Source organism: Choloepus didactylus, chromosome 1 (genome assembly GCF_015220235.1).
Source record: "Choloepus didactylus isolate mChoDid1 chromosome 1, mChoDid1.pri, whole genome shotgun sequence".
NCBI lineage: Eukaryota > Metazoa > Chordata > Mammalia > Pilosa > Megalonychidae > Choloepus > Choloepus didactylus.
The window spans coordinates 101,234,836-101,250,881 of NC_051307.1; the positions used below are offsets into that span (position 1 = coordinate 101,234,836).

At 37.6% G+C, this 16,046-nt stretch overlaps 1 protein-coding gene across 2 annotated transcripts in view; it reads right to left on the reverse strand.

The window, feature by feature from the left end:
• Positions 1-8,988: 8,988 nt before the first annotated feature.
• LOC119535870 (interleukin 1 receptor accessory protein) overlaps positions 8,989-16,046 on the reverse strand; it is a 168,396-nt gene continuing 161,338 nt past the window's right edge. Inside the window, exons 11-12 of one of the 2 annotated variants that reach the window (XR_005217310.1) lie at positions 13,624-14,567; positions 8,989-9,344 (exon numbers count right to left, since the gene is read on the reverse strand). Coding sequence is in view for 1 of the 2 variants with exons in the window: in XM_037838271.1 (XP_037694199.1) it covers positions 13,849-14,567 (719 nt within the window). In the remaining variant the exon portion in view is untranslated. Of the gene's footprint in view, positions 9,345-13,233; positions 14,568-16,046 lie in introns of those variants that run through there. The other variant, XM_037838271.1, reaches the window with a different exon arrangement.

Below are 16,046 nucleotides of genomic sequence, written 5' to 3' on the forward strand. Positions count from 1 at the left end.
TGATATGACTATATTCAGCCCAGACCTGTTCCTTGAATGCTAGACTGCCAGTACTACACTGTCTCCTGAAGTTCTTCATTTTAAATTCTGAGAGCATCTCAAAAAAAATGAATTCCTCATCTTTTCCCCCTATTGAAACTGCCATTCCATTTTTTCAGTTGCTCAGGCCAAAACTATGAATTCATCCTTGGCTCCTCTCACACTTTCACATTCCTCATCTAATCTGTCAGCATATCCTGTCAGTTCAACCTCCAAAAATGCTGTTTGCAACCACTTATCAACACTTTCCTGCTAACATGCTGATCCAAATCCCCATCATCTTTCACTTAGGTTACTGTGGTAGCCTCTCACTTTCACTCTTGTTTCCCAATAGTTTATTCTCCATGCAACCCGCAGAGTTATCCTCATAAAATGCCATTTCTCTGCTCAGAACCTTCCACAGGATCCCTTGAATGTCTGGATATCTTCTGTTTTGCCCCCTAGAACCTCTTTATCTTTCTCTGCCCTATTTTATGCTTTTGGAGGCCAAACATTTTATATTGTGTCAAGTTTCTTTGGCACTCGAGACTCTGGATAAAATCATCATGTTAGAATCTACTGATACATAGAGGAAAATATAGATCCTACAGAGTGTTTAGAAGAGCTGAGCTCTTAATTACCAACTGACCCTAAATCAACAGAGTACATTATTTCATTTTTCCAAAATCATCTGTATTTTGAATCAGTAAACAGTTTACTTTTTTTCCGTTTGAATTCATTAGCTGGAGATAATCGATGGTATATAGTAGGTAGAGAGTATTTTTCACAGCTTTGTTTCTGTCATTTTGTGTGTATTTTATAGAAAGGTCACAAAAAGAACATCTGTTGATAAACATGCTGCAGATTCCAACATCAGCCATCATTGCAGAGTAGAGCAGGAATGAGAGTCCTTTATGTGCCAGTCCAGGCACAGCACAGTTGGCCTCTCTCCACCCCTACCTGGTGATGGATCATCTGTCCATAAGCAAGGACAAGGGCCAGGTATGGTGGTGTTGGACCATGGTGTTGGGAGCCCCAGGATTCCAAAATTGGAATTCATTTTATACAGTGATGAACAAAAGCTTAAAATGGTGCCTTCAATAAAACACTGCATCTCTGGTGGATGGGAGAAGAGAGGAAGCAAGAGGCCAGGCATCATTACTTTGTTCCCAATGACAGCAGTCATGATAATTAATTTATTTGAAGAAACAGTAATGAAAAAACTGTTACGTGCTAGACACCATGCTAAATATTCAACATAGAGATTCTATATATAGTGCTTATCCATGGAAACTTACAATACAGCAGGTGAAACAGATACCTAGAGTTTTATAATTCAGTATCACAAGTGTTATGAACAAAACAAGTACAGAAGAAGGAGCATCCAACTCTATCTGATGAAAGATTCATAGATTCAAGAAAATTTGTGCTGGATTTGAAATAATATAAGAGCCCTTAATGGAGAAAAGGGGTAGACATTTCAAGCGGAAGAAATAATATTGGCTTTATTGAGAACTCTGTATTTTATGATTTTTCTGTAAACTTAAAACTTCTCTAACAAAAAATTTTGTTAAAAATAAATAAATAAAAATACACAGACTCTTTAGGAAATAGAGATTATAGGATGTATGTAGCTTTATTTGTTGGGGGGAATGTGCCAGTTTGGAAGTATTATGTTCCCACCAAATGCCATAATCTTTAATGCAGTTTTTGGGGGGCAGACGTATTAATGTTGATTAGGTTTGGAAGCCTTTGATTGAGTGTTTCCATGGAGATGTGATTCAATCAACTGTGGGCACAGCCTTTGATTGGATAATTTCCATGGAGGTGTTACCCCACCCATTCCGGGCAGGTCTTAATTAAATCACTGGAGTCATATAAAAGAGCTGACTAACAGAAGGAATTGAACACACCTGCAGCCGAGACAGACATTTTGGAGAACGCCATTTGAAACACAACCTCAGGGAATGAGGAAAGGACAATTTTGAAAGAGTATTTGGAAGTAGAATCAACAATTAACAAGCAATTAACTCAGGATAAGTGGGAAGGAGGAGATAAGATCCCTGTGTTTTCTGATTTTGTACAACTCAATTCTCAATTCTCATTTTACGCACTTACTTGGAAAAAATCATGGATTGTACCCTGGAACACACTTTGTTCTTACCATATTTATTCCTCAAGTATTGGAATATTAGAGATATTTGAATATTCCCACAATATTAGAGATGGAAAAATACATATTGAACTTTGACTTGTTTTGATGTGGAAATTACGGCGCAGTTAGTACATGAAAAAATAGTCATATAGCAGAATAGGAAGGGTCTTTGGGGTTTGTACAGGCAAGAGATAAGGATTTAAAACTTTTAAGAATACAAAAGGCAGTGTTGGAGACTCGGGCAAGATGGCATAGAGAGGAGTGGAAGCTAAGTAGTCCCCCTGGAACAACTACAAAAAACCAGAAACAACTAGTAAATAATCCAGAATAACTGGGGGGGGGGGCAAATGAGACCATCCACTCATCATACACCAACCTGAATTGGGAGGAATGCCCGAGAACGCAGCATAAAATCTGTAGGTAAAACCTGCGGAACCAAGTCGTGAGACCATCTCCCCCATAGCCCGAGCTGCAAAGCCTCGTGATCCCAGCAAGTGAATATAGCTCAGCTGAGCTCCAACTGGGGTTTAAAGTAGCGAGTGTGAACTGCTCACTACAGGTACACGTCCTCAAAAAACAGACAGAAGCTTTGGGTGACGACTGACCTGGGAGAGCCGGAGGGTCGCCTTGGACTGGGTCTCAATGGGACTATCTGTTTCTTTCTCGGCTCAGTGGAGAAAGTCCCAGTCATTTTCAGTTTCCAGGCCTGTGACTCAGGGAAGGGTGGAGACAGCACAAGCAGAGAGCCAGACAATTGAAATGCTAATGACCTCCACCTGAGGGGTCTGTCTTCTCCAGGAGGAAAGGGGTGGGGCCCTTTCCATTCAGAACCAGACTCCAGAGCCTGGGGGAACACGGCCATACCTCCTCACACCAGTCAAGAATTATAGGCTAACAGGCATCACCTGCTGGGCAGAAAAGCACAGTAATCTGAGGCATGAAAGGGTGGAGCAATTTTCTAAGACACACCTGCAGGGAAACCAGATAATGAATATTTCTTCCCTCTGGGACCTCAACCTGTTTTGGTCTGGGAAAACCTGATTTGGATAACCAAGGAAACCATGCCTAGACAACAGAAAATTACAACCTACACTAAGAAAAACAAAGTTATGGCCCAGTCAAAGGAACAAACGTACACTTCAACTGAGATACAGGAATTTAAACAACTAATGCTAAATCAATTCGAAAAGTTTAGAGAAGATATTGCAAAACAGATAGAGGCTGTAAAGTAAGCACTGGGCATGTATACGGCAGAAATCAAAAGTTCAAAAAAACAACTAGTAGAATCTATGGAAATGAAAGGCACAACACAAGAGATGAAAGACACAATGGAAACATACAACAGCAGATCTCAAGAGGCAGAAGAAAACACTCAGGAACTGGAGAACAAAACACCTGAAAGCCTACACGCAAAGGAGCAGATGGAGAAAAGAATGAAAAAATATGAGCAACGTCTCCGGGAACTCAAGGATGAAACCAAGTACAATAATGTACGTATCATTGGTGTCCCAGAAGGAGAAGAGAATGGAAAGGGGGCAGAAGCAATAATAGAGGAAATAATTAATGAAAATTTCCCATCTCTTATGAAAGACATAAAATTACAGATCCAAGAATTGTAGCATACCCCAAACAGAATAGATCTGAATAGGCCTACACCAAAACAATTAATAATCAGACTATCAAATGTCAAAGACAAAGAGAGAATCCTGAAAGCAGCAAGAGAAAAGCGATCCATTACATACAAAGGAAGCTTAATAGGACTATGTGTGGATCTCTCAGCAGAAACCATGGAGGCAAGAAGGAAGTGGTGTGATATATTTAAGATACTGAAAGAGAAAAACCGGCAACCAAGAATCCTGTATCCAGCAAAGCTGTCCTTCAAATATGAGGGAGAGCTCAAAATATTTTCTGACAAACAGACAATGAGAGACTTTGTGAACAAGACACCCACCCTACAGGAAATACTAAAGGGAGCACTACAGAGTGATAGGAGAAGACAGGAGTGCGTGGTTTGGAACACAATTTTGGGAGATGGTAGCACAACAATGTAAGAACACTGAACAAAGATAACTATGAATACGGTTGAGAGAGGAAGGTGGGGAGCATGTGAGACACCACAAGAAGGGAGGAGCAGTAACAACTGGGACTGTGTAACTTGGTGAAATCTAGAGTATTCAACAATTGTAATCAAATATACAAATATGTTCTTTTATGACGGAGAACAAGCAAATGTCAACCTTGCAAGGTATTAAAAATGGGGAGGCATTGGGGGAGGGATGCAATCAACATAAACTAGAGACTGTAACTAATGGAATCATTGTATTATGCTTCCTTTAATGTAACAAAGGTGATATACAAAGGTGAATGCAGATAAGAGGAGGGGATAGGGGAGGCATGTTAGACATTTGACATTGGTGGTATTGTCTGATTCTTTATTCTACTTTGATTTAAGGTTATTTTTCCTTTTGCTGCTTCCTAGCTGTCATTTTTTTTCCTCTTTCTTTTGCCTCTCTACCTTCTTTGACTCTCCCTCCTGCCTTGTGGAAGAAATGTAGATGCTCTTATATAGATAGTGGTGAAGGTGGTGAACACATAAATGTATGACCATGCAGAAAATCATCGATTATTTACTTGGGATGGAATGTATGGTGAGTGAGAAAACCATATTAAAAAAAAAATGTGTTGATGACAAAACCTCGAGGGCAATATACTGAGTGAAATAAGCCAGACACATTAGGACAATTATTGCAGGGTCTCACTGATAGGAACTAATTATAATATGTAAACTCATAGATATGAAATATAAGGTATCAAGATATAGGACGAGGCTTAAGAATGGGGAGTGGTTGCTTAGTATGAGCAGAATGTTCAATTAGGATGAACTTAAATGTTTGGAAATGAACAGACATGTCGGTAGCAAAATGTGAGAATAACTAACAGCGCCGAATGGTGTGTGAATGAGGTGGAAAAGGGAATCTCAGAGTCATATATGTCACCAGAAGGAAAGTTGGAGGTCAAAAGATGGGAATGTATAAAACTGAATCCTATGGTGGGCAATGTCCATGATCAACTGTACAAATACTAGAAATCGCTTCCATGAACCAGAACAAATGTATGACAATACAATTAGAAGTTAATAATAGAGGGCATATAGGGAAGAACTATATACCTATTGCAAACTATATACTACAGTTAGTAGTATTTCAACATTTTTTCATAAACAGTAACAAATGTACTATATCAATACTACGAGTCAACAATTGAGGGGGGTTGGTTAGGGATAGGGGAGGATTAGAGTTTCCTTTTCTTTTTTTCTTTTTTCATCTTTCACTTTATTTCTTGTCTGGAGTAATGAAAAGTTTCTAAAAATTGAACAAAAATTAAGTGTGATGCATGCACAGCTGTGTGAGGGTACCCAGGGGCAAGTGATTGTACACTCTGGATCTTTGGATAATTGTATGGTATCTGAAGAATCTCAATAAAAATGAAAAAAAAAATCAATACGGTAAAACCCCTGTCCTTAAAAAGCTCCAAGATATTTCAATATACATAGAGATATAAAGAGGCAGGACTGATAAAGCTCTGTTGAGATTTTAGAGAATGAATGGATTCACTTATTCAGTTAATCAGTGGAAATGGACTTGAAATTATTTTATGAACATAGTACTCTGTTTAGCACTAGAGGGAATAAGTAAAAGTATAACCTTGCCCTCTGTTAGGAGGTTTACAATCTAAACAAGGATCAATTGCTCAATTGACAGTTATTTAATGGATGCTTACTACATATATTTTTACAGTCTTCTCCACTGAGGGTTTAATTGTCTTTTTCCCTAGAGACATTGTCTTGAAGATGTGGTATACTAAATAAAATGTATTAACAATTAAAAAAAAAAAAAAAAGGTAGTGTTTCTCAATCCAGTTTACAAACTAACAACATTGAACTTGGAGATTAAAATTGGTTTAGAGAAATTGAAGGCACAAGAGCTGAAGAATGAACAATGTATCTAGAAAGGAGTATTGACTCTGTTATAATTATAATTATATAAGTATTTCAGGGCAGAGTTAAGACTAGAATCCAGGTCACTTCAGAAAAAGCAATTATCTGCCCATCCTTCGTCTTGTGGTGGCTGCATGTGGAATAAACAATCACTCCCAATCTCTCTCGAGGTAACCACAGGAAAAAAAAAAAGTTCTATTTCAATACCCAGACCCCAGACCAGGAGTGGAGCTAACCAACCTCATTCATCTCTGTTTTGCAGAACCTGCCTGCCTCTTTTTCTGTCAACAAGAACAGAAAGAGGGGATGGGGGGAGGAGAGGGGGTCTGAGATGAAGACAATAGGACTGCAGAGGATATACTACTTTCCCATTCTGCAATCTTTCACCAGGTGAAAGAAATGTCCTAACATAGTTAGCTCTCATTTGAATTGTGGTGCCACTACAGCCAGTTAGACTACCAGGTTAGGGATGAAGACAGGAAGGTCAAGGAAAAGCCAGGAACAGTTGCTTTCCTTTTCTGGACCTTAATTCATTCATCTTAAATATAAACATTTGTCTAAGTTTCTGTGGTGGCTTAGATATATGTCTAAAACTACTTGATGCTCCTCTCTTCAAGAGATGGGACTGAATCCTCTCTGCTCTTGAGTTTTGGCTGGACTTTAAGACTCATTTTTAACAAATAGAATATTACAGAAGTGATAGTATGTCACTTTGAGATCAGGCCATAAAAGGCACTGTGGCTTCCTCCTTGCTGGCTCTCTTGGATCACCTGCTCTGAGATAAGTCAGCTGATGTGCCCTGAGGATTCTCATAGTCGATTCATCTTAATCCAATATGGCTGATGTCCTTATAAGCAAAAGACACAGAAAGAGAAGCCACAGGGAGCTGCCAGAACCTGAAAGTCAACCCAACCCAGAAGGGAAACGAGAAGACTCCACCATGTGCATTGCTATGTGACAAAAAAGCCAAGGAACTGCAATGATTGCTGGCCAGTCAGAAGAAAGCAAACCATCTAGTCTATGAAACAGGAGGCCAATAAATTTCTGTTGTTAAGTCAACCCATTGCATGGTATTCATTTTTGCAGCTGGGAATCTAAAGCACTAGGGTTCTGGCCTTCTTTGGCTACCTAGTTTAGTATCTACATTTATTGTTTCTATAATTTTATCATCTTTATTTTGTTTTTCTTATACTTTATATATTTCATAACAAGATATGAAAAAGTACTCTAAATCCCAGTATTTAACAATGAGTTTCAAGATTTTCCCTTTAAAAATAACATTATCTAGAATATCAGGATTTGGTTTTATCTTTTTATTGTAAATTTATAATATACAACCACTAATTTTTCATTGAAACATTTACAAATATTTTAAAGGTATTTAAGGCAGATTTCCTTTGTAAAAACATGTATCAAAGTCATTTTGGGAGATTTAATAGTCTGAGGTGGACCCCAAAATGTGCAAGTTTTAAAAAAATAATGCTCAATCCTGGTTAAGAACCATTGACCAAGGTATTTCAAAACATGGTACTGAATCAAAAATTAACTGTAAGCAAGTGCCACAGTTTTTGACAATAGAAAAAGAATTAATAAATTGTTATATATGCCTTTCTTATTAAACAAACACACATCAGATTTTATCTTAAGTTTATTATTTTCAACAGAGCAACAGAGTATTAAAAATCTCATCCCCTAGGGTAGGATAGAAGTAGCTCAGGATTTGACTTTAGAGTTTAATTGACTCTTACTGGTTTCTTTCCATGAGCCCATTTTAAACCATCATTCTTTCTATTAAAATATTTTCAAATGTTTTGAACTGTCCAAGAGAACTTTTTGAATTATGCATCAGCAATCTCTTCCCTATTCTCCAACATTATAACTTATTAACACAACATTATATACTCAGCATTATAACTTATTAACATAGATTTGTTCTACCTCTATCAAGTCTCTTTAAGAACTGATCTTCATCAACTAAAAAGACCTTTTTCTCATAATCAAATGATATTACACATATTAAAGAAGCCATACAAAAAATTCAGATCCTTAATACAGAGAATCCAAATCACAGAGAGAGCAGATGTATTGAAAGCACCAGAGTTCATAATACCAACACTAGCACCATCTCTTCTTTCATCTGAGCTTTAACATTTTCAATTCGAATTCTCTATTTAGCTGTTCAGGTAAATGGATCAAGTGATGTTTTCTAATGACCCCGTTATATGCTCTGCTGTGTTCTAAATGCCTTCAATTCTTCTGAGGCTCTCTGGATATTCAAAAGTGAAATGGCTCATTGGCAGGTAGTTGAGCATCACATTTTTAAAGAACCCACTAAAGCCAATGAATGGAAATTAGACAAATACTGTAACTTACAAAATTTTAAGAATGTTTTCTTTTAAACAGAAGCTATAATTGTTACTATGCATTCCTTCAATAACTTTCTTTGGTGAACATTTATGGGTGATGTCTACTCTTTTCTGTATTTTTTTTTTTTCCAAAACTAACTGGCTTGATACCCTAGAAAGCTGAGGTAGGGTGTTGGCAGCAAAGTCTTTCTATTCCTTCATCATCAAAGCTCAGTGTAAAGTCTTCTGCCTCTTCAGCCTCTTTACATAGATCATTCTTAGGCAAAGACAATGCTATGTGTTCACACAAGTTCCATTTCATTTTCCTCTTCCTGGGAATATAGGAAAGCTGCATTTACCAGCCTTCTCAATAATTACATCAGGATCTTGCAGCTAGTTCTGGCCAATGAATTGCAAGTGAAAGTATGAGTGTCATATTTAGGCTGAACCGTAGAATAACAGGAAGCAACATACTTCAGGTAGCAGAGCTACAAGAAAGTAAGGCTCCATGCTAGACATGTGGCATAAACAAGAAACGTCTTTTTATATGAAGCTACTGAAATATTGTGATTATTTGTTAGCACAGTTTAGCTTATCTTATTCTGATTAACATGTGAGATGACTACATCAATCTCACTAGATTCCAAATGTCACTATTTGATATTTCATACATTAGAAATATATTCTACTAACCCCTCTTATATTCAACTGTCTCCTTGTGCTCAGGCATCTCCAAGGGTTCAGCATGCCCTACATTTTCAGCCATTACCTGCAAACACCTTGTTAAAAAGATGATTTGAAGTCCTTCTTGGCTGGAGAAAATCGGAACCTATAAGGGTAAAAAAGGAGTTAAAGAGAGAAAAATTAATGGCTCTTAGAATTTTTGTACATCAGAATCACCTGGGAAGTTCATTCAAAATGTAGATCTGTCGCAAACTAGAGATGCTCATTTTGCTAATCTGGGATGGGGTAAAAAAAAAAAAAAAAAAAAAAAAAAAAAAAAGTATAATTTTAATACACATCCAAAATGATTCTGATACAGATATATCAAGGAACATGCTCTGAGAATTCTTAGACCAGGCCCTAATAGAGACTCTCTCTCTGTGTAACCTCAAGAACTATATAGAAAATCATGGGAAGGGTTGGAAAGAGTTCTCGTAGGTAAAACTATCTCATAGTTTTCAAAGTGTGATCCCTGGAATACCTCATCTAAATTATTAAGGGCATTATTTAAAGATATAGACTCTGGCACAATGCTCAGCACCAAATAAATTGGCCCCCCTCAGGGAGGGGCCTACCTTGGGGTAACAGTCTCCCCACACGAAGGTTTGAAACCACTGCCATAGGGAATGTTGCCCTTCTGTGCATATTTTTATGATTGGTTCCATTTATTTATGAATTTTTTAGAACAGGAACATTTTCTTCCCAGCTACTCTAAATCTTCAAACTTCAAGTGAATACATTATTTCTAGTATTTGTACTATTTATAAAAGGAAGTAACTCTGGAACTCACAGTGTGTATCATACCCACTGAAAGATTAAATTTGTACTTCAAGGTAAATGGTGATTATATTTTTATGTTCCATTATTTAGAATGTAAATTATTTATTTTTTGAAAAAAATGCATTATAGCATAATAGAGTCTAGAAGACAACAAAAAATGAGTATGTTATTTTAATGCTTAAAGAAATGTATAATATTTAGAAATGAAATTATAAAAAATAATAATATAGACTAGACCAGATGGCACATCAAACATTTAATGTAATAATTAGCTGTGTGTAGGTTTAAATTAATTGCTTATTTGATTTGAATATATTATGGTTCAAATTAAATCATTTCGTCTAGGTGGGTTTGTAATACTAACAAGGCTACTTGAATCTCACAAGGACTCTAGAATTGACACTGAATCAGATGTCAGATGCTTAGATTAAGTCTCTTACTAATTGGCTGAGTGTCAATAAGAAAGCCACTTAACCTGTATAATACATTCAGTTCTGTACTGCTTTTATGATTTTTATGAGAGTAAAAAACAATATGTGATACATATGATTAATTTGTAAACTTTACATTGCTTTGCAAGTGTAAATGTTTCCTCCACACAGTGATTTCACTATATGCATAAGGCTGGCCAACACTTACTGAGTACAGTGTGCCAGGCACTGACTTAAGCATTTACATGCATTATAACATTTAATGTCAACAAAACCTAGCAAGGTTAATAATGTTATTATCTCTATTTTAGTGATCAGGAGATTGAGGCTCATAGCTATTCAAGGAGAAAAGTGCGGCCCTCTATTTAACACTCATGTTCGTAAATCAACAATCTTTACCTATGTAGTGATCTCTATTTAATCTATATTTAACTATGTCTTAGTTGCCCAGCTGCTAAAAGAATGCCATACAATGGTTTAGTTTAAACAACAGGGGTTTATTGGCTCACAGTTTTGAGGCCAGAAGTCCAAAATTGATGTGTCATCAAGCTGAAGACTGGAATTCTGGGGCTGGCTGCTGGCGGTCCTTGGGTCCTTGGCTTTTCTGTCACATGGTAATGAACATGGCAGTGTCTTCTCCTTTGTCTTCCACATTTGGTTGACTTCATGCTTCTCGCTTCCCATAGCTCCTCTCTGTCCTCCTCTATAACCTGCCCTGGTTCAGTGGGCTGGCTATATCTTAACTAAAAATAACCTCATCAAAAGAACCTATTTGCAATGGGTTCACACCCACAAGAATGAGCTAAGATTAAAAGCATGTTTTTCTGAGGTACATAATTCAATCTGCCACAACCTACAATCATATTACTTCAGTTACAGATACATATGGCCCATAAGGAAATTTTCTTTTTTATTATTCTTTGCCTTTTTGAAATATGTGGCATTGAATATATAACATTCAATTGTAACATATTGAGTTAGGGAATAATAATGTCACCTCTTAGCCTTTTCCCACGTTGTAAAAGTTATGATCCATTATCTTTCTGACCCCTATATAGCTAATGCCAAAATCTATGACTTTACACTGCTTACACTGTGCTTATGTTGTCAATGGAAATTGATAGTAACCATAATTTAGCTTTTGAGAGCACCAAAATTATCTAGCCAATGCATTCATAATAAGAGCTCATGTTTAATTTCCATGCCTCTGCCATTAGTCTTTTTTTTTTTTTCTTTGCTAAGAATATAATTCATAAATGACTATTTTCCAAAGACATTTTGTAGTTTGAAACATGGGGCTAATAAGGAGTAAGACTGATTATGGGCAAGAGCATTCTCTCCCGTCTTAGGATTTGGAGCTACTTACATTATCTAATGTTAACAGATTTCTAGAGAAACTGCTATCTGTCTTCCAAGTGAAGAAACATCAAGGATTTCCCTGTTCCAGAAGGAAAGTAATATAGAACAAGGTCTTTGGGTTGTGGTCAATAATTTTCTGTTGGATTTCTACTAGACAGATATTATAAGATCTATGGAGTCACAGTTATTCTGTTTCAGCAGAAGGGATCTTCTGCTTTCTTCTCCAAGAGGAGTACTGGGATGAAATTTCTGGCTTCTTTCTTCACCTTTCCCTCACTATTAGTGACTGAGACAGGCTGATGCTCATTGTGCCACATCTCACTAGCGGCCAGGACTAACGTATTGAAGGTGACTGCTCATGTCTAGTATGGTTTTTTTCTCTTTTTCTGCTCAGAGTAGCAGGCTTTGTGTTTCTAATATTCTTGCAGTAAACACACCTGGAAGGGAACCTCCACAGAGTAGATGGAAGGCACCATTTTCCAGCTTTTTTCTTTACAGATGGAATACTAGTTCAAATCAGCCATTATTCTGAAGGCTCAAATTTCTTCAATGGGGACAAATTTAATTTAAAGAATAAACATCCCCCATTATTTCCTCAGGGCCAACCTGTGTTCTCCAGTCCCAGTATTGCCAGGGGCACTTGAATACTCACTTAGACATCTGCTCTTTGAGTGAATAGTTGAGTTTTGAAAATGCAAACTTGTGACTCTTAAGCTGAATATGCTCCCGTGGATGTGTTTTGTTTGTTTGTTTTTTTTTGCATTTTGTCTTTTTTTAATTTTTATTTTTAAGTTTAAGTCATCCCATAACAATCTGGCAACACTGGGCCTAAATTTCCATATGGCAACAATCAACTGGAGCTGAGCAGAGGCTGCCTCTTTTTTCGGAATATATGCTCTTCAATTAGCCACAGACCCAAAGTTCTCTATTGCCTATGTAACTGTGAAATCAAATGCCATGTTTCTTTTACAGCTGTGTTTTAAAATGGTTGGAGTAGAGAAGTAGGTATCTATACCTTTGTCTCTATACACATGTGTACCAGCCTGAGAGCATGTGTATTATGTTTACATTTGGCCACCTTGCTCTCTATTGTTACCTTCTGATCCTTGTAGGTGCTTAAATTTTCTACCTCTTCTCAGAATCCTGAATGTGAAGAAGCGATGCAGTTGCCAAATTCTACCTAACAATACTGAATTTTTCAGCTTTCAGTTCTAAAAATGTGATAAGAACTTCCATTTTTGTTGGAAACCTTTCTCATTCTTTTTTTGGAGTTCTCTCTCAGACCAATCGCTTTATATATTAGAAAGAAACTAAAGATATAACTAGGCTTTCCTGGTACCTAAACCAAATCTTATCTTCCTAAGACGTAATACTTTTCAGAAACAAATTCAAAAGCCATAAAAGGTAAAGGGGAGAGAGGAAGTTAAAAATCTGTTAGTACAAATGAAATGGCATAAAAATATAAACTTTATTGATGCTAACAACTTTAGGCAGTTCAGAGAACACTAGTTGACAATGAAACAAAGAACACCATGTATCCCTGTGTTAGTATGTTTGGTTCTTTGAAGGAAAATGTGCTGTATGTTTTCTGTTGAGCTTAGTCTCACAGCTTTTACCAGAACCAGTTCCTTTCCATGACCTTCCTTTGGGATATACATACCCTGTGAGTGTCATTTTTCCAAGTGCATCTATCTGAATGCCTCATAATGTGAGGTTCATCAAAGGCTCAAATGAATCACATTTAAATCCTTTGCTTTGTTTTAAACCACCAGGCAGGAGAGAGGATCAGACTTTAGGCAACTTTTGCATACTGACCTTCTAGGGCCCAAGAAGAGTGTGCTCTTCTGAGGCCGTTAAAGCCAATAATTCTGGATTCGGGTCCTTCAGGTCTTTTGTCTCCTAGAAATAAATATTTTTTAAAAATCAATAAAGGGGACATAATCTGATAGTCAGATGATAAAAATGTTAGTTATCTCCATAAGTTCATGACACAAAGAGGGTCGACAGAGTGAGCAGCCACCACCCCACCACAAGCAGTAATTATAGGATATAGAAGTCATTGTTATTGGACAAATCCGTGAAATGGTGAAGAGCAAGGGCTGAGATCTGGGGAGCAGGGGGTTCCAGTCTGGTGCCATTTTGTATCCATTGAGTTTCTGAATCTTGGGGAGCAGGCTTACAAAGGTGTGTCTCCCACTGGGGCTGGGTATGAATCTCTGCCCGACTCTTGCTCCTAAGGTGACTCTCTCCTTCACAGTAGGTGACACAGCAACGACAGGCTGCAGAGGGCTTCCCCCTGTGCTTGGACATTGTGCCTGGGGCAGGAGAGGCCCCTGCTGCCCTCTCTGAACTCTGGACTTCTGGAGGCTCTTTCAAACGACTTTTCCTCTTTTGAACATGGTCCAGACTGATGTCAGACAGGGAAGAGCAGCTCTCATTCCAGCCAGAGCTGGCACTCAGACTTCTCAGGGGAAGAGCCAGTCTCAAGGCCTTCCAGAATTTGGAGCCAGAATGTTTGGACTTTTCTCCCTTCCAGCTCACAAAAGACACAGACTCTTTCAGCTGCAGAATGCCTGGGTGTGGATTCTCAAGGGGACGGTACTCAACCACAATGAGCTTGGTGGCAATGGAGTTCTGGCACATGACCCCCAGTTTAAACTCCAGCATGCTGATGCTCTTTTCAGTCACATAGTCTGGGCTCAAGACAACAATCATCCTTCGGCTCCTCTGAATGAAGTCAAAAACTGCTTCCACTGTATCTATAGGAAGATGGAAAGATAGGAAAATGGCCAGTGAAAACATATATAGGATATGCAATGAATTAACACTTGAAAATATAGGATCTTAATGTTAGAAGGGAGCTGCTTGATAATCTTTCCAGTTCAGTAAGTCTCGTCAGTACCATCCTTACCAATGGTTGCTAAGCATCTACTGCCTTTAAGGATGGGAAATTAGCCACCCCCCAAAGCAGCTAATTTTAGCCCTGTATGTAAATTATTTCTTGTTTTGAAATCTTCTTCCTTACAATTTTTGTCTGGTGGTATTAGATCTGACATCTGCAAATATTTGAAATATTTGATAACTATTGTGATTTCACTTCTCACTTCTAGGTTAAATAACTTAAGGATTTTTATCTTATTCACATATGACATGGTTTCAAGTCTCCTCCCCAGTCTTATCATCTTCCTCTGAATAACATACAGTTTATATGTGTGTCTACCTAAAAGTACTAAACATAATGCTCCAAACATAGTCTGATTAGCAAAAAGCAATGAGAAATCACCACCTTCTATGATCCAAACAGTTGTATCTTTTATACCTAAAATTTTTAGAAACCACATCAGATAGTCCATAATGTTGACCTCGCTGTCAGCCAGAATTCTCTTTCCTATTGTGTGTGTGTGTGTGTGTGTCTGTTTGTGTGTTGTGAAAACGTGGACTAAAAATCTAATAAAGGGGAAACAACAATGACAACATGTAAGAATCTGTCAATCAGTTAAGAATTCTGACAAAATATTCATTTCTAGTAGTTAATGAGATGGTTTTGGACAGATCCCAATGGAAAGTCCTTCAAATAAATGCTGTGCTTAACTCACCGTGAGATCTGTTAACATAGGAAAGGGATCGCAAATGTGTAAATCACAGCCATCTACAACTCTGAAAACAAGTACTGGAGATGGACCATGAGGCTGCATGCCAACACTTTTGGGGCCACAGGTGAAACAGTGACTAAGAGACTTCAGTCTGTGGACACAAGCTTCAAGTTTTCAGTGAATTTGATAATTATGAACTCCACAGGGAATGAGGAATTTGTGCTCCTTTCCAGTTGAATTCAAAAGGAAATCAGAGGAGGCAGGTGCTCAATTTTTAAGAATTTTTGGCTGGTTTTAACAAGGTTGCAAAATGTTATATAAACTTTTTGGTTGAATCTTAAAAGATGAATCTAAATTTTTACTTAACTTTAAAGCCCTACTGTGTGTGTGTGTGTGTGTGTGTGTGTGCATTGTGGTAACTGCTTTGTCTCCTCGAGTCCTACTCAGGATCTTACATTGCTGCTCTCAATCCTGAGAGTGTGAGAGTGGGAAGTGTGCTGGCTCTCTTGTCTTATGACAAATGAGATATAACCTTAAGACAATAAGGTTAGCTTTTCAACAATCGTAAATTGTATAGCCAAATTGTGTGATTCACTTCAAAACAGTCACTTCAGGAAAAGGTATGTTTGTTCCATTGGGTATACC